At 36.7% G+C, this 19842-nt stretch overlaps 1 protein-coding gene across 1 annotated transcript; it reads right to left on the bottom strand.

The window, feature by feature from the left end:
- Positions 1-709: 709 nt before the first annotated feature.
- LOC127881329 (uncharacterized) lies at positions 710-15995 on the bottom strand. Its single transcript, XM_052429088.1, has 3 exons — positions 15962-15995; positions 1428-2411; positions 710-1290 (listed from the first exon to the last, which is right to left on the bottom strand). The coding sequence occupies exons 1-3, from the start codon at positions 15993-15995 to the stop codon at positions 710-712; spliced, it is 1599 nt and encodes a 532-aa protein (XP_052285048.1).
- Positions 15996-19842: the final 3847 nt, after the last annotated feature.

Raw genomic sequence — 19842 nt, 5'->3', positions numbered from 1 at the left:
TCTGTTACACAGTTGACATGATAGGCTGTCTTGTATTCCCCATCTGTGTAGGTTAGCTGGTGAGGGTAGCAGATCATATACCGACCGCAGTAAGAAGCTGATTTGCAAAGGCTCATACTTCCAGATCTGGTCCCATGTCATCTTCCTTGGTGTGGTGTCCCATTTTGTCCATGCCCCCTGTGAATCCATGGCTACTGCTCTAGATCTTCTCTCGTCTTCTTCCATCTTCCGCACTACATCTACTACCATTTTTCTTTTTTTCCCCACTGGCTGCTCGGCTCCATCTAGGACATGTTGAGATTCCAAGACCTTGGCGCCCGCTAGTGGTTGATCCAACAATGTCTTTCTGCCTAAGTCTACTTTCTGCCTGGGTCACTGCCTGGCTGGCTGACCACTTTCTCCGTGTTCTTGTCTCTATTCCAGCTTTCTTGATCTTATCATCTCGGGAATTCTTTCAGAGTTACCACCAGCCGTGCCTTTGATGCCTTGAACTCCTCCACTAATGATGAGAGCGGGAGTTGTAACTGATTGGATCTTCCATAAAGACCTATGTTTGTAAAGCTTGGTGGTACCCTAACCATCTTCGAAGATGCCTGCTTATGGTTCTTTCTAGGCCCTCCACTGTTGATGTTGCTATCTAATACAACATAAGGGGCCACATCAGGCGAGGTAGTAGTCCGTGTTGAAACAACCATGCCTTGAATTTTCCTTATAGCCAAGACCTGTCTATTTGTTTCAACCCTTCATTTAGCTGGCCTTTGATGCGCTTTACATTATTTGTTTCGTTGAGCCTGGCATCATACCACTTGCCCAGGCACTTGATTGGACTATCCATGATAGATGGTATGTCTTCTCCCTGTACCTGGAGGTTGAACTTCTTGATTGACTGTCCTATCTTGATGATAAGGCTTCTGGATTTCTTTGGCTTGAATTTCATTCTTGCCCAATATGTTGTACTCTCAAGAGCTGAGAGGACCCATCTAGCCTGCACATGTGTCTGGGTTGTTATAGTCAAGTCATCCATGAAGCTCCTGTTGCTTGGTCGGTAGATCCCTGGCGCAGTTTTTGGTCCACGGGTTTCCTTCTTGGCAGCATTCAGGATGAGGTTCATGCCCATGACAAATAGGACAACGGAAACGGTGCAGCCAGTAATGATTCCCTTCTCAAGCCTCTGCCACTCTGTTATCTTCTCTCTCACTGAGAAGCGCAGCTGAATGTTGTCTCGGTACCCAGGACAATCTTCTGTACATGTGCTGGTATGTGATAGTGATCCAGCGCTCTTCGTATTAGCTGTTGTGGAATGGAGCCGTATGCATTGGCTAGGTCTAGCCATACTACTGTCAAATCCTGTTGGTTAACTTTCGCTTCACGTATCAGCTGGCTTAAAGCGCTTGTGTGCTCTACACAACCAGAGAATCCAGGCACACCTCGTTTTTGGATTGTAGTATCCACATATTTGTTAGCAGTAAGGTATGTGGTCAGTCTTCTAGCGAGAACAGCAAAGAAAATCTTGCCTTCCACATTTAAAAGTGATATTGTCCTGAACTGGCTAATGTTGTGCGAGTTTGTTTCCTTAGGAACAAATAGGCCTTCTGCTTTCTGCCAGCACTCGGGTACCTGTCCTTTTCTCCATACCACCTTAATTAGGCGCCAAAGGCGACGAAGCAGTCTTGGGCACATCTTGTAGACCTTATATGGTATTCCATTAGGTCCTGGGGCAGAGCCAGCTCTAGCTTTCTTCACTACATCTTTCACCTCAGCCTGGGTGGGTTCTTTACTGTCAAGTGCTATAGTTGGAGCTGGTTCAGGCATGATGTGTGCACATGGGCCCAAAGGGTCATCTCTTCTGGTGTCAGAGTGTGTATCCCTCAGGTGGGTCTGTATCTCCTCCATTGAGCTGTTGAGGATGCATGATTTCTCCTTGTCTAGCAACTTTTTGGAGAACTTGTATGGATTGGCTATAAATGCAGTCCTTTGTTGTGCTCTCTTTCGTCTGTTCTTTCTTGCTGTCTTTGCTTTTCTGAGTTCCCTCAATTGCTTTCTCTGCAAGTCTCGTAGCTCTTGCAATCCAAGTTTCTCCTCGTCTTTGGCGTTTCTATATGCCTTTCTCAGTTTCTTAAGCTCTTGTCTAATGACCTGTATCTGCCTCTCTCTCCTGTTGGGTTGACTTGACGGTTTGGAATGTTTTGGTACATAGACTCCATATCGTTCTTTGCCAACCGTGTAAATTAGGCTTGTCATGGCCACTAGTTTTCTCTCAACTGCCCCTTGTAGAGTTGCTTCCAGAATAAGATCTAGCTCGTGATCAAAGTCTGTCCATGCCTTTTTATTCGAAGTCTTTGGCCACTCTATTCTTGGTCTCTTTTCCTCCTCTGGTGTTGCTGGTGGAGTCTTATGCGGTGCTTCTTTTACTGGCAATAAATATAACGAAATTTGTTATCTTTTAAACATTTTAATATCTAAATGACAACTTAAGCTTCAAACTTGCCAACATGTGTGAAAAATCAAGACGGCGCTCTTTAACGTGTAAGCGTGTTTATAACAAAGCCGTCAAAGGCCAGTAATTTTCTCTAATTGTTTATTATATTAATTAATGAAAACTTTATGTTACACCTTTATTGCCCGGGCATGAGGCTGTTCCTTGATACGCTGTTTGACCTATAACAAAACATAAATACGATAATGCTTTACTGGGAATTATGCATGTGCGTAAAGTGTCGTCCCAGATTAGCCTGTGCAGTTCGCACGGGCTAATCAGGGACTACACTTTCCGCCTTAACTTAACTGGAGACATCATTTTAACGAAAAATTCCATAAAAGCTGAACTTGTCGTCCCATGTTTTAATGAATAATTTAAATATGTTAAAACATTACGTTTCATTTACAATAACTTACAATGGTGGAAGACTTCGCTCGAAGAGGAAGCTTCGGGTCAGCTAGGTGCACGTGCGCATTGGAGCATAGACGAAAGTCACTGCCTTTCTGTAGGACTGTCCCGTGACAACGCATTTTTTTACTTCGCACGCTACACCGCCAGAATGTGGAACTCTTGTTAGCATTCTGAAAATATGTGTATTATCTTACATGGCCATCGAGTATAATACAGTTAAGCACATTTTATGAAATTCATAATCATTAATGTAGCGTTCTCGTGAATTGAGTTGCCCATCAATTGTTGGTCAGTGTTGGTGAGTGCTCTTTCATCTTCATCCGCATCGGTGTCGGTGATTTCTGGGAGGCGGAAAACTACAACGGGCGAGGCATGGTCAGGGGTGATAACCTCAAAAAAGGGTAAGGGTAAGGGTTAGGGTTAGGGGTCGGGTTAGGGTTAGGGTTGGGTTTAGGCTAACCCAAACCCTAACCCGACCCCTAACACTAACCCAAACCCCCTTGCGCAATACCATACCATGTCTCGCCCGTTGTCGTTTTCCGCCTCCCGGTGATTTCTGGCCAGTTTCTTTCCTCACACTGTTTGCATATGAAATGCAAACCATCATTCCGTTGGGCCTGATGATAGGCCTCATTGCGGAAGAGAACCCTATCACCGAAGACGTCATTTATCATATATATCGGTCTTTTTGGTTTGCTTATACAATAAATGGTCTTTTTAATTAAAAAGGCGGACGAAATCGACTAAGGTTATAATATAAATTGACATTTTATCTCTCCGTTTGGAGACCGTTTACATAATTTACGAAATTGGCTTTTAAGTTGCGCTGCTTACCATTTTAATATTTATATAATTAAATAATAATAATCTTATACCTTAATGTATTTATTATAATTGAACATTTTCTTTGAGGCCTCTTTCTACACAATTTAAAATATACTGCTCTGTTTCATTTACATAATTTATGTTTATTTACTTAATCATACGCTAATAATCATATTAAAGATAATTTCTAAAAAAAATAATAATTACAGTTCTGTTTTATAAACATGATTTATGCATGCATCAATATTTAGTATACTCTTTAGGATATTAGTTTCAACTTAATAATCATATTCTACATAACTAATTTCTATATGATTTAGTAATTGTTCTCAATGTTAACTAAATTAGGTTAAAACAACACTCAATCAATCAATTAACACAGACCATTATCTCTTTAATCTCTTAATTAATCGGCAACGATCAATAAAGGCCAGTTGCTACTTCACACAGCGCAATACACGCGAGAATTATTGGAAATTGATCAGTTTAGTAAATTTAATATTGATGATGTTTTTATTGAGATTTAATGATGTTTATATGAATTTTAAATTTATTTGCCTATGCAGGGATCGACAAGATTACAAGAATATAGATAATCCGACATACGGTGGTTATATATTGCTGAATGAAAGAACCATAAACAACGCAAGAAGTTACACTCAAAATCTCATAATCTTAATGATTATAATACACATATTAATGTACAAATAATTTATAAATTTAATATATACAGCTTATATATAAAATAATAAATGATGCACTTTATATTGTGTACATTGTGTTCATACCCCGATATGGAAATGATAATATAGGGCGAACGAACCCAGGGCGAACGGACCCAGGGCGAACGTGTAACTAGGGCGAACGGACCCGATACCAAAAAATGTGCCATGTAAGGAAAAAGTTGTGTTGTAAATGCATGGAAATCAAGGACAGCATATTTGAATTTTATGACCGAGTATTGATGTTTTCCTCAAACAAACAACAAAAAAGTATATTATGTCCCAAATACAAAAATTACTATTCTGAAAATGATATACTTTTTGTGTGATCACCTAAATTATGTATTATGGTTATTCAAATTAAAATGCTGCATATTTATTATCTTTTCAGCAATGATCAACAACATTGGTTGTCCAGGAACGGTTAATTACTTTTTGTCAACACTGTATGTTCCAATGATCAATTAAACTTAAAGAAAATGGAAATACATGCGGGAAGGACGTTCATTCATCAAGTTTCAACTATCTCCTTTATAGCAGACAGGCTTATAAGATGGAAACGAAGTAGATATTTCACTGATTTATGTGATTCTTAATGTAGAACCAATGTTTTAAGTAATAAATAAAATGAAACGTTAATAGTCAGTTTCATATCCAGTAGGGATAATACATGTATTTGGTATTAACATTTGGATGAAGAATGTGTATATATACATTCTTCATCCAAATGTTAATACCAAATACATGTATTATCCCTACTGGATATGTGGTGTTTACACTTACTTATTAATCCAGTTTAAAGGGGTTTATCATATAAAATACTAGTAATGACATGCTATGTCGTGAATGTTTGAATAAATAAAAACGATGACGCATATCATAATGGATCATTTCACACTGCTCATGAAACACTAATATCAGTTCTTACTCCTATACAAGTGCTTGTGTATTTGACATCTGCATATAATTATTTTGTTAAATAACTTGAAGAAAATGTTGTCAATTTATAGAAACAACTTTGAGAAGGCTTATTGAAGCCAAATTAATAAGAAAAGACCAAATATTTTTATTTTAATAAATACAAATGGTTAAAATTATTCATACACAATTTGCAATTGTGCATAATTTTGTTCGACTGAAACTTATTGATGATCTTATGAACCTGTCTGAATATAAGTACATGTACTAGTCAAATATCAACTTCAACATTTCAGTGATACATTGTATGCTGATTACCTGTGCAGGAGGAAAATGAAACCAGACAGATAATGGACTCAAATTCAACCCGTAAAAAACCTAGGAACTTGCGGTCACTGAGTGTTCTTGTTTACAGTCATGTGTTCAATGCTGCCACAACATAAATATTATAGCTGGCTCTGGACTCAACCTTATGCATCTTAAAATGATCTTTGAACGTGATGGTCTCAAGAACATTTTTATAATGAATAACTTTGACGGTCAGCGCAGGGTCACCAACGCCAAGCGTCTTTTGGAGACACTTATTCCAACCTGTCGAAGTTCTTCAAAGAACTACCATGACAATCGTGTATTTGTTTTGTTTGTCATAATAAGTTTAATGTTTAATATCACTAGTATCACTAGTCATTGATACATTGATAAATCTATTTTCCTTTAAACGTGTTTGATTGAATGATTATATGTGCCTTGTTACTTAATTATTAATGTTCTTATTTCTCTGTAACATTTTCAAGTCTTATTTATAGAAGAACGCATTTCACGTGCAATTTCAAACAAGGTGAGCAAATCTTACTGCACTGAGTAGGTTCCATCTCACACATGATATATGAGATGTATGTATGTTTATATGTTTATGGGTTTTTTTTAGGCTTTTCCTCTTTTTTTATCTATTTATAATAATTTTTGAACATTTAGCTCATCTTAATGCTCACATATAAAAATCTCAAATTCAGTATGGCGTTTCTGGAAAAGGAGGGTAACCTTGATTGTAAAGCGGGAACTTTTCGTTTTCACTGGTGACCCCCATTTTTAGCTTATTATTATAAAGCCTGTTATATATGAAATATATAGTGGAGCTATCCTACTCACGTCGGCGTGAGCGTGAGCGTACAAATGTTAAATTTGCGTACCAACCCAAATATTTCCTATGTGCCTTGACATATTGCTTAGGGGGTAAATATTTTGCATACTTCTTTACCAACATGACCCCAACCTTTAAACAAGAGCAGATAACTGTATCAAGCATTTTGTAGAATTATGGCCCTTTGTACACTTAGAATATGCATACTATTAATGTTAAAGTTTGCGTACCACCCCAAATATTTCCTATGTCCATTGGCATATTGCTTTAATATTTTGCATACTTCTTTACCAACATGACCCAAACCTTTAAACAAGAGCAGACAACTGAATCAAGCATTTTGTATGAATTATGGCCCTTTTTTCACTTCGAATATGCATATTATTAATGTTAAAGTTTGCGTACAACCCCAAATATTTCCTATGTCCCTTGACATATTGCTTTAATATTTTGCATACTTCTTTACCAACATGACCCCAACCTTTAAACAAGAGCAGACAACTGTATCAACCATTTTGTAAAAATTATGACCCTTTTTTCACTTTTCACTTAGAATATGCATATTATTGTTTAATCTATGTTAAAGTTTGCGTACCACCTCAAATATTTTCAATGTCCCTTGACCTATTGCTTTCATATTGTGCAAAATTCTTTAACAACATTACCCCAATCTATAAACAATAACAGACAACTGTATGAAGTATTTTGTAACATTATGGCCCTTCTTCATTTAGAATATGCATATTATTGATAAATCTATGTTAAAGTTTGCGTACCAACTCAAATATTTTCAATATCCCATGACATATTGCTTTCATATTTTGCAAACTGTTTTACCAACATGACCCCAATCTATAGACAAAAGCAGACAACTGTATCAAGCATTGTGTAAGAATTATGGCCCTTTTTTGTCTAAGTAACTGAATATGTTCTTACATTTTGTGTTTAGATCTACTTGACTTCTAAAGTATCAAAGCTATTGCTTTCAAACTTCAAATATTTTCTTAATACCATCAGGGTACTGTACCTTGCAAGTTAAATTGTACCTCAACCTTTGAATGTCTTGACTCTCAAGGTCACAAGAATAAATTTTAGTTAAATTTCCATAACTTCTTAATGTATGATAAGATTTTATTTATAATTTGACAATACGACACTTACCTAAATACCACAATGGACTCCACCCAAACAAAACAATACCCAAAGCCCCAACTCAGAATCCCTGCAGCCCCCCCCCCCCCCCCCCCCCCCCCAAAAAAAAAATAAAAAAATAAAAAAAAATAATTTTGTTTTCCTTTTATATTTATGAAAGACTTTCTAATAAATGACCACGCTCCACATTATACCCCCGCTCAACCCTCCCCCCCCCCCCCCTACCCAACCCAGATTTTTTTTCTTTTCTTTGAAACATGGTTTAAAAAAAGAAACAAATGTTTATTTACTTTATTTTTGAAGGACCAGCCAAACATCCCACTCAAGCTATTGCTATCAAACTTGAAAAAAATCTTATTAGTTTGTTTTATGTCTTTACAAATGCTCAATAGATTGTTGAAAATTTACCTGAACAATAACCTTGACCTTATTGATTAATTTGATTAATTTCCCCATGATGGCTTATGTTATACTGTCAAGCACTCGAATAGTCGAGCGCGCTGTCCTCTGACGCTTTTGTTTTCTTTATTTTTCATTCAAGCATACATTGCAGATGATTTCTATGTTCGAAGATTGTAATTTCCTTTTGCTATGTTTTTATGCCCCTTTTTTGAAGAAAAGGGGGCATATAGTGATCGGACTGTCCGTCTTTCCGTCACACTTTGCGTTGAGGTTTCGAAAAATGCTCATAACTTCTATGTCCCTTGAGATAAAGCCTTCATATTTCGTATGCATGTGCATATGGGCAAGGCCTTTCCATACACACAAGTTTTGACCCATGTGACCTTGACCTTGAACTTTTGGTCTGCGTTTAGGTTTCAAAATCTGCGTTAAGTTTTGAAAAATGCTCATAACTTCTATGTCCCTTGAGATATAACCTTCATATTTGGTGTGCATGTTTATATGGACAAACATTTTGACCCCTGTGACCTTGACCTTGAACTTAGGGTCCGCGTTTAGGTTTCGAAATCTGCGTTTAGGTTTCGAAAAATGCTATAACTTCTATCAAACCGTTTATAGGGGGCATATGTCATTCTATGGTGACAGCTCTTGTTTGACAATTTATTTAAAAAAAGACTCGTGACTAGATATGGCAATTTTTCTCGTTTTCGAAGGATGATGACATCACTTGTTTGTTAATTTTTATGCCCCCCCCCCCTTCGAAGAAGAAGGGGTATATTGTTTTGCACATGTAGGTCGGTCCGTCGGTCGGTCCGTCCACCAGATGGTTTCCGGATGATAACTCAAGAACGCTTAGATCTAGGATCATGAAACTTCACAGGTACATTGATCATGACTGGCAGATGACCCCTATTGATTTTCAGGTCACTTGGTCAAAGGTAAAGGTCACAGTGACTCCAAATAGTAAAATGGTTTCCGGATGATAAGTCAAGAATGCTAAGGCCTAGGATCATGAAACTTCATTGGAACATTGATCATGACTAGCAGATGAACCCTATTGATTTTCAGGTCGCTAGGTCAAAGGTCAATGTCACAGTGACTCGAAACAGTAAAATGGTTTCAGGATGATAACCCAATAATGCTTACGCTTAGGATCATGAAACTTCATAGGTACATTGATCATGACTGGCAGATGACCCCGATTGATTTTCAGGTCACTAAGTCAAAGGTCAAGGGCACAGTGACTCGGAACAGTAAAATGGTTTCCGGATGATAGCTCAAGAATGCTTACGCCTAGGATCATGAAACTTAATAGGGACATTGGTCATGACCAGCAAATGACCCCTACTGATTTTCAGGTCAATATGTCAAAGGTCAAGGTCACAGGGACCTGAAAGAGTAAAATGGTTGACTGGAAATAGGAAAATGGTTTCCGGATGATAACTCAAGAACGCTTACGCCTGGGATCATGAAACCTCATAGGGGCATTGATCATGACTGGCAGATGACTCTTATTGATTTTCAGGTCACTAGGTCAAAGGTCACAGTGAAATGAGGCAGTAAAATGGTTGACTGGAAATAGGAAAATGGTTCCTGGATGACAACTCAAGAAGGCTTACGCCTGGTATCATGAAACCATCACCACCTCCACTACCACCACAGTGACAAAAAACGTATTCACACAATGGCTGCCACTACAACTGACAGCCCATATGGGGGGCATACATGTTTAAAAACAGCCCTTGTTCTTTTTCAAGTAACAACTCTTAAAAACTTTTAATGGGCAAAAAAAATATTTGGTTTTGTTAATTTGATGTCACCTGGATATGTATACATGTATTCATAGTGTTTTAAATATAGTTGTGTTTGCTGTAGGTATAATGGCATTTTTAACATACCTGAAATTACGCATATAATTGCCTGATTTTGTCAGTTGCAAAGATTGCCAATATACAACATGGAGAAGTAATTAGGCAAAATTATTTTTACAATACTTGAGGCTGGACCCTACACATTCAGTTTAATTGGATCTAGCCACTCATTAGTTATCAATAAAAAAGCAAGAAGATTTAATATTTGAGTTTCATCTACAGATCATGAGATGTAGGATTTATAGGTACAGGAAAAGACTCGACCTTGTATTAATGCAAAGGATCTTTCAGTTATAAAATTGGAAGTTTTAAAGTTACAAACAAGCTTGATTCATTTCTTGCAAACAGAAAATCATTCATTGAGTACATGTCTTTCCATTGATTAAATCTGGAACTCCTAACTTAAATTCTTCTAATTCATCATGTATGCTACTGGTTTCTCTTATTTGATCCATAAGAATACTTGTAATATAATCAATGACTTGGTGCATGTATGAGGATGTTGAATGCAATCCACAGCCAATAAATTTGTTTGGTAGCATGTTATATTTAATACCTGACATGCAGTTGTCCATTCTTATAAATGGTTAGTTTATTCATGTGATAAGCAAGGAAATTGACCTGATCCATTGTTGTAGTGCCGAAAAGTCCTTTTGAAAGTTTATCTATGAAAGGCAAAAGTGCACTTTTACTTCTAGATTAGATTATGGTTGATTAAAGAATGAGACTTTCAATACTCGAAATTGTACACTTAAATTTTGCTCCTGTACATTGTCTGAGGCTGTTTATTCGAGTCATCATGTGAGATAACATGTGACACGATTGATTGTTCACTTAACAAGCTGGAAGTGCAGGCACATCAAATTATTGTGTGTTCCTCTTCAATTAAAGCATGATGTGTATTTCTTAAGAGGGTGTTATTTTCAACATTTTTGTTTATAGATCGTTTAAAAAATATGCGTTCTTCTAGTATTTGACTTCTATTTGTAATGTCTTTGCCATCAACTACTAGTTTCTTTATAGTTTTTTGTTCGTTTGTAAGTTTTTTATTGTTTGCAAAGTATTTCGTATTGTTTTCATTGTGTTCAACATGCTGTGCCCGTGCACGAAGTATTATGCCATCAAATTGTAGTTTTCAACTATGATATTCAAAATGTTCCTATTTTTGGAGTGAGTATAAAGATTTCCATTATTTTTATCTCTAATTATCCATAAAGAACAATATTGAAAACACCTCCAACTAAAATGTTTTTATCTTTGTTATTTATTTTATTGGAATGTAATGTTTCATAAAATTTGGATTCATCTATATTCAGGCCGTAAACGTTTATTAATGTTAATTGTGTTTCGTGTATTATTATCCCCCGCCAGAGGCGGAGGGATATTGTTTTGGCGTTGTCCGTCCGTCCAGCTGTCCGTCCGTCCGGCACTTTTGTGTCCGGAGCCATATCTTGGAAGTGCTTTGGCGGATTTCATTGAAACTTCGTATGAGTATATATATGCATAAGAGGATGATGCACGCCAAATGGCATTGTACACCATCTGTTAAAAACAGAGTTATGGCCCTTTGTATCTTGAACAAATGCTTTTTACTATAGGCACTTTTGTGTCCGGAGCCATATCGTGGAAGTGCTTTGGCGGATTTCATTGAAACTTGGGTGTATATATATGCATAACAGGATGATGCACTCCAAATGGCATCGTACACCCTCTGTTAAAAACAGAGTTAAGGCCTTTTGTATCTTGAAAAAAATGCTTTTTACTATAGGCACTTTTGTGTCCGGAGCCATATCTTGGAAGTGCTTCGGCGGATTTCATTGAAACTTGGTATGAGTATATATATATGCATAAGAGGATGATGCACGCCAAATGGCATTGTATACCATCTATCTGTAAAAAAACAGAGTTATGGCCCTTTGTATCTTGAAAAAATGCTTTTTACTATAGGTACTTTTGTGTCCGGAGCCATATCTTGGAAGTGCTTTGGCGGTTTTCATTGAAACTTGGTATGAGTATATATATGGATAAGAGGATGATGCACGCCAAATGGCATTGTACACTATCTGTTAATAACGGAGTTATGGCCCTTTGTATCTTGAAAAAATGCATTTGTTTGCGTGTTGGCAGCCATATCTTGGAAGTGCTTTGGCGGATTTCATTGAAACTTGGAATGAGTATATATATTGATAAGATAATAATGCACGCCAAATGGCATTGTACATTATCTGTTAATAATGGAGTTATGGCCCTTTTTATCTTGAAAAAATGCTTTTTTGAGTGTCAAATATAACACTTTTGTGTCCAGAAGCATATTGGCGGGGGATATCAATTCAACAAATTTGCTTGTTATATCTATACTTGCTTGTCTGACAATTATTATTTCTTTCAAGTTATCCACTGTTATTCCTGTATTACTTTTGATCAGTAAAGTGATGCCTTGTTTATTTGTATGTTGTCCGCTAAGATAAATATCTCCGTCCCATGCACTTTTCAATGTTTGTGCGAAGGTATGTGTGATGTGATTTTCCTGTAAAAGACTTTTTTACGTCTAACCATTTGAAAATTTAAGTGTGTTTGTCTTTGTTATTTAGCCCTTTTACATTTAGAGTACATATGTTAATATTCATACAAAAGGAGGAGAAATACATGCCACTTTTCTTGTTTCTAACATTTTAAAATCATTTTGTAGAGCTAGATTATTTGTTAATTCTAAATTATGCAAAATTATATCACGCTTTGACGTTAAAAACAATAACCTTCCATGTCCTACAGGTTGTTGATACATTCTGTTCATTAAATTGATCTACGTACTTGTTCATTTATTATGCCCCCCTTCGAAGAAGAGGGGGTATATTGCTTTGCACATGTCGGTCGGTCGGTCTGTCGGTCGGTCCGTCCACCAGCTTGTTTCCGGATGATTACTCAAGAACGCTTGGGCCTAGGATCATGAAGCTTCATAGGTACATTGATCATGACTCGCAGATGACCCCTATTGATTTTCAGGTCACTAGGTCAAAGGTCAAGGTCACAGTGACCCGAAATAGTAAAAATGGTTTCTGGATGATAACTCAAGAACATTTACGCCTAGGATCATGAAACTTCATAGGTACATTGATCATGACTCGCAGATGACCCATATTGATTTTCAGGTCACTAGGTCAAAGTTCAAGGTCACGGTGACCCGAAACAGTAAAATTGTTTCCGGATGATAACTCAAGAACGCTTTTGCCTAGGATCATGACACTTCATAGGTACATTGATCATGACTCGCAGATGACCCCTATTGATTTGCAGGTCACTAGGTCAAAGGTCAAGGTCACAGTGACAAAAAACGTATTCACACAATGGCTGCCACTACAACGGACAGCCCATATGGGGGGCATGCATGTTTTACAAACAGCCCTTGTTATTACCAACTTGCAATTTCTCAAACACTATCGAAGCTTTCAACTTCGAAGTCTATGCACTTGTAGAATATCAACACCTTCATCTACTGACAACAGAAGACAACTATTCACCATTTTGTAAGAGTTATTCCCCTTTTCCGACTTCAATTTCTCAATCATTAAAAGCTTTCAACTTGAAATTCAACACTCTTGTAGAATGATTATGTGATGACCTTCTTCTATTGACATGAGGAAACTATTCCTCTTTTTGGATTTGAAACTTAGTCTGTGTCAAGTACTTGTATTCCAGCGTCCTGCACCCGTTTGCAGTGCTCTTGTCAACACTTGATACTGCTTGTCCAGAGTATAAATGAGAAACTTGACATCCGATTAACACTTCAGTTAAAGAAATCTAGCCTTACTTATGAATCTTCCTCTTCATCTCTTGAAAATGTTTGTCTGTTAAATACAACCATAAATCTAATACTGTATTTAATTTAAACTTGTTCATACATACATTGTTTTTATGCCCCAAAGACAGGCATATGGTTTCTGAACTGTCTGTCCGAAAAATTATACTTTTGCCATAACTTCCATACTACAGAATAATTTTTTCACTTGATATTTGTACACAACTCTTCTTTGATCAACACCTTCCCACGGACATATTTCTTGATGACCTTGGCCCTTGAACTCAAAAGTCAAAGCACCCAATAACTTAACATTCACCATAACTTTGTGGTTCATGATTGGATTTACTTTATTTTTGTCCATAACTCCCCTTTGGACAAGACCTTTCCACTGACCTATTTTATGATGACCTTGACCATTGAATGACCTTAGCTTAAAGGTCGAAGTGTTTAAAACTAGATAGACATATTAAGCACGAGTAACATATTAAACCTTCAACTTCATAACATCAGCATATATGTACACTGTATCTGGCAGCAAAATAGCGTGGATCCGTTTACATTTACTTCAGTTTAGTCACTACACTTCTTTCCAAGCACCCTAAATCTAGCCCCAGGCCTTCAGTGCCTACGGCGCTTTGATTTCAAACTGGAAATCGGAGTGACGGATATGTACAAAATTAGGCGATATTGCCCGAAGTTCATTACTCATTACAATTGGGAACCCAAGTAGAATATCGGCAGAGAAAGGTTAAAGGTTTGTTCTTTGTGCTTTGCTTCATTAAACTTCAATCACCCATGTTAAAGGTTTGTTGTGCTTTGCTTATAAACTAGACTTTTGTTATATGCAAAATAGAAATCGCATCGGTTTAATGTATGATTGTAACATAACAATTATGCATAAATTGTTAACCTGGTTGCAATAAATCTAATTATTTAAATGTAGTCAATATAATATTATTAATAATTCAAATCAGTGAGCATAATTTAATATAAATAAATTTTGAGGAAAGGGCTGGAAATATTTTTAAGAGATTTTTTAACAAGTTTTTGCGAAAAGAGTGAAGACTTGATTTGAGAAGATGGTGTTTCCTCTGGCACCACGAGATGCGGATGACCGTGATATGCGCTTTGAACTTCAGAGATTTATTTCATTTTCAGCATTTCCTCAGTGTGCAAATGTATCTGGATTAAGAATGGCCCAAGCGGGTTTTTTTTACACGGGATTAGGCGTTACGGTGAAGTGCTTTTGGTGTCGTAGAAACCACTCTGACTGGCGAACAAACGACGGCACCCTTTTCCGGACCGGAAACGAGATGCACGAGACGGACTGTGCTTTCATGTTGGGAACGGACACAACTAACATCCCTATGCACGAGAGACAGTAGAAACTGACATAGTCATATACTGATCGGTCACGTGTTATGGCCCGGAAAGACGTACTTTAAATTAGGGTGTGTATTTTGGATATTGTTTAAGTTTTAAGATTGTTAAGTGCTAAAATTTATATTGGAGTTAGTGTGAAAAGTTATATGTGACAATTTATTTAGTAAGCAAGTTCATTTCACCAAAAAGCGATGATAAAATATGACAAGAAAGTGAAAAGCTCGAAATAGTAGCGGGAGTGCGAGTGGAAAAGTAAACAAAGCTACCAAGCCAGTAAGGCTAGCGCTGTATTATTTCCTGGTTCGGACGCGTCATGTAATAGCACTTCAGTTTTGATATCAGATAATAACTCTAACTCTAAATCTGAACAAATTGATTGCTTCAATTTGGCGGACGGAGGCCTCGAGCCGACGAACAAAGATTTGATGGACTCCATGAGCGCATTAGGCATTAGATTAGGATGCATGGAACGTAAATTGAGCGTTCTTGAAAACCTGGAGAGGAAATTTATGGACTTTGATAAAGAGCTAAAGCAAATTTGGTCAGCGCTTGACGACCGCGTTAAACGCATCGACGCGCGAGTGTTGTCGCTAGAAGAGAGAGTGGGTCCGCAGACGTCGGTGGCGGCGCAGATGGCCGAGACGATGGTATGTTAGAGAAACAGCGGGAGGAGCAACGGGATGTTGCGTACCAAAGTCGCAATTTAGTGTTCACCAATGTGCAAGAAGACAGACAACTCAGGCGGCAAAGAGACGACGGAAATAACGGAAATACAGTTACGGAAACATTTACAAGACACCTTTAAAATTGCAAAGGACATTGCAGACACGATCCGCTTTGAGCGCGTCCATCGCTCACCTGGACAGCCAGTTTCCGGTAAGATACGCAACATCGTTGTCAAATTTTAATGTCTACTTTTAAGGACCGGGAGATGGTTCGTAGACAATGGAAAATCATGTCAGGAACCTGTCGTCAAGTTTTGAACAGTTCTCACCGGATGTGCTGGAGAAACGTCGGAAATTAGTGCCCAAAATGAAGAATGCAAAAAAGAGGGTAAGCGGTCTTGGATCGTTTATGTTACCCTCTACGTGGACGGCAAGCCTGTGAAACCGTAGGAACATGACGGGGATGCACTTTCTATCATTTTGTCGAACATATATAGAATTACTAGATCTACGTCTCCGCTAATTTACAATTGCATACTGCTAAATGACAATTGCACACTGCTAAATTACAATTGTATTTTGCTTTATTTTATTTGTTACAAAATAATTGTGTCTTCCTTACGTCTTTACGCTTGTTTCTATCAGTTAGTGAAATATTGATTGCATGCTTCGTTTTAATGTTTACTCGATGTTTGTTTATCATGTATTCTCTCGCTCGAGTAAATGACAAATTAATTATTTCTGTTAAATTGTTCATGTGGCTATCTTCTTGTTGCTGAAATACTATCATTTCAATACCTAGTATTGCTAGAAAATGGCATATTTTGTAAGTTCTACTAATCGAAATAAATAAGCACAGGGCAGCAGCTCACATGAAGTAAGCCTAATGCCGAATGCATTAAGACGAATGCATTAGTAATACTGAATTCATACACGACGGAGAACCAGAGTTGTCGGTCGTTTACGGTAGTTTTCGTAAAAGGTTAATAGTTAGAACGGTGTTGTATTATATATCAGATGAATTACTCTACCGCGTCGTTTCGAACGTATTTTCCACTGTTCTTGTTCAGGTAAAGGTTATCCTACCGTAATCCAAATTCGACGACACCTTAATTCGACGATGTTCTATTTTTATCGATTTAAATTTAAATGGATGACTATTGTCTTGGAATCATTTCAAAAGTATTATAGCCGAGTTCAAAATTATTATTTTGTGCTATATAAGTTCTTTCATTATTTGCTAAATATTGCTTTATGTAACCGTTATATCGTCGAATTTGGGTCACACCGGGATACTTGTTTAGTGTACTTGTTTATTAGGTAAATAGCATACGATTGTAATCCCCATTTCGAACGTTGAGTTGTCATTTGGTTTGTGATTAAGGTCTATTTGAAGTTAATGGTCGTAATCTTGTTTTCATTTGTAAACACGTCAAACGTCCCATTTGTTGTAACGAAAGTGGGTTATGATGATCAAAACGTCTAACTGTTGGCTTGTTTGAATTTAACTATTGATTTCATTCTGTTTTCATCGCATATCTTCGTAACACTGTCATTTATCTAATCAAATCGAAGTCATTTATTATTGAATACAGTACTTCCTAATTATTGTTTACAAGACCTTCCTGTACTTTCAATTTTTCTTGAAAGTCCCTACAGTACATAATTAATGATTAGGAAAAATGCTTTTAGCAGCTAACTCTAAAAAGGTTTATGGAATGAGTTCCATAGTTTAGGATATTTAAAAAACTTTTGAATTTACAAAAAATAATTCCCATGTGTACCGTCCTTTTTCCAATTGGGCAAAGACATCGCTGCAATACAGAAAATCAGATTCCACATCACGGCACTTATAAGTACTGTATACAAATTAACATGTGTATCAAGTTGAGTCATGTTGAAACTGCACAGTTTATACCGGTAACTCTGGTGGTATCAGTTATAGAATTAAAATGTTTTTTGCCTGTAAAATCCAATGTAAATAACTATAATAAGTTATCAGTTATACAATTGCATATACTTAACGTTTCTTAATAAGGCCTAAGCTCTTGCATAAATCAAGCTAAATATTAAATGATTTCAACCTTAACAAGACAAATGTGTTGCATTCACTTCCCTACTGTAAATGCAGGTTCCTGGTTACAACTAATGACCACCTGTTGAAGGAGCTAGATGTTACCAGGGAGAGACACCAGCACAAAGGTGAATCAGAGTAACTGGAGCTACAAGCAGCTTAAGAAAAACCTTCAGGGACCAGTCTAAATGTTCTGATAATGATAATAGTGTGTTATGTGGTTTATTGCTAAGAATTTTGGCTACTCTGTATCCAATATCTAAAGTGGTATTTTATTAAGATTTAGAAAATAATAAGGCCAATCTTAATAAGAAATATTCTGCTGGAACATATTGAACTGTTTATTTAATCATGCAGAAATTTGTTGTTTGCCATTTGATCATTTGGCATGCTTAAGCTCAACATAATATAAGAGAAATTGATTTATTTTACATTATTTTACTTATCTTGCAATAATTTTTCAAGCATCTTTTTCACACATCTTGTACATTGGTAAGCAGATATGTTCTTGCTAGATTTCAATGGTGTAGTTTTTTTAGTAAAAATGTCTTGCCTTTCTATTGTGTGGTGCTGACATTTAGACATTAGTTATAATTTTTTTGCAGTAAACAGCCTAGCTAGGTTAAAGATCTGGTACATGTATTCAATCAAATTGAACCGCTTTCTGGGGAAATTGGCTTTATGCATGTGTGTGAAATGTCGTCCCAGATTAGCTTATGTGGTCCACACATGCTTATCTGGGACAACACTTTCGGCCTAGACTGGATTTTCTTTTTTAAATTACTTTCTTTGAACAAAAAATCTCATAAAACCAGAAAGTGTCTTCCCTGGTAAGCCTGTGCGGACCGTACAAGTTAATCTGCGACAACACCCTAGGAACATGCATTAAACCCCATTTTCCCAAAAGCAAGGGTCAATTGTATTTATTTCCTTTCAGTATTTACATGCCCTTTATTTTAGGATCATACAGATTCTAAATGCCTATTTATTGTATGCTGAATATTCAGGTATAACCAAAGTGTCTAAGATCTTTATTAAGACAGGGCCCTGAATTCTAGCATTTAATGAGGTTATGTGCTTTTCCACACTAATTCTATGTCTTTTATAAACAAAAGGTGAACACTAGCAACAATATAATTTGCTACCAAAAATGTTTTCCATATATATTACTTCTTTTACATGAAAGAAGTTAACATGTGTAAAAAAAAAGTTTGGCAAACAAAATGATGGGTATTAATTTCTTTGTGATTCTATGCATTTATTTTACATAAATTTTAAAACCATGATGAAGTATATGTAATTAACAAATATAAATCAGTTTATTTAATGTTCATCCAGGCATATACATATAACCAGACAGTAGTGCAATCTCACATGTATATGTAGGTTTTTAACTTATATTGCACCAGTGTATAGATTGTTTTGAAAACAATTGTATGATCATGTTAAAGTTGCATATGTCTTGTCATAAGCAGTATGTGTGGGATACACTAGCAACAGGACCAGAGTGATCATTTTGTTTTCAGATGATGTTTATGTAATGTGTGTTTCATCCTAATATTTATTTAACCAGTATGCCATGTAATACATATATTTCCTAATTAAATTTAACAAAAACGTTATTCAGTATTAAGATTATGTTGACACGCTATTTCATGATGGATGGCTTCATCCACAGTCATTGCAAGACACACAGCAACAACGTAATTGAGCCAAGGTCTGGGAAAATGGGTCTTAATGCATGTGTGTCAAGTGTTAATCAGGGCAAATCAGCGCTGACATTTTACCTAAATGGAATTGTTCGATAAAAAAGTCTCTGGCAGAAAGTGTCGTCCCTGATAAGCCTGTGCTGATGGTACAGGCTAATCTGAGAAAACATTTTGAACACATGCATTGAGTTCAATTTTCCCAGAGCCAGACTCAAATGTTAAAGCAATGCACTATTAAAATTTATATTCAATGAAGAGCAGCAATAGTGGTTTGCAATTTATTGAAAATCT

The sequence above is a fragment of the Dreissena polymorpha genome, chromosome 5 (assembly GCF_020536995.1).
Source record: "Dreissena polymorpha isolate Duluth1 chromosome 5, UMN_Dpol_1.0, whole genome shotgun sequence".
Lineage (NCBI taxonomy): Eukaryota > Metazoa > Mollusca > Bivalvia > Myida > Dreissenidae > Dreissena > Dreissena polymorpha.
The sequence above is the reverse complement of the archived record's forward strand: the minus strand, read 5'-3'. Positions and strand labels throughout refer to the sequence as shown.

What these genes read in the sequence shown, in the direction of transcription:
- LOC127881329 (XM_052429088.1), bottom strand. Translation starts at nt 15,995, where the DNA reads ATGTTGCGTATCTTACCGGAAACTGGCTGTCCAG. An exon ending in ACCGGAAACTGGCTGTCCAG is followed by an intron (nt 2,412 to 15,961) that starts GTGAGCGATGGA and finishes ATTTATTGCCAG; the next exon opens with TAAAAGAAGCACCGCATAAG. An exon ending in TACTACAATCCAAAAACGAG is followed by an intron (nt 1,291 to 1,427) that starts GTGTGCCTGGAT and finishes ATTCCACAACAG; the next exon opens with CTAATACGAAGAGCGCTGGA.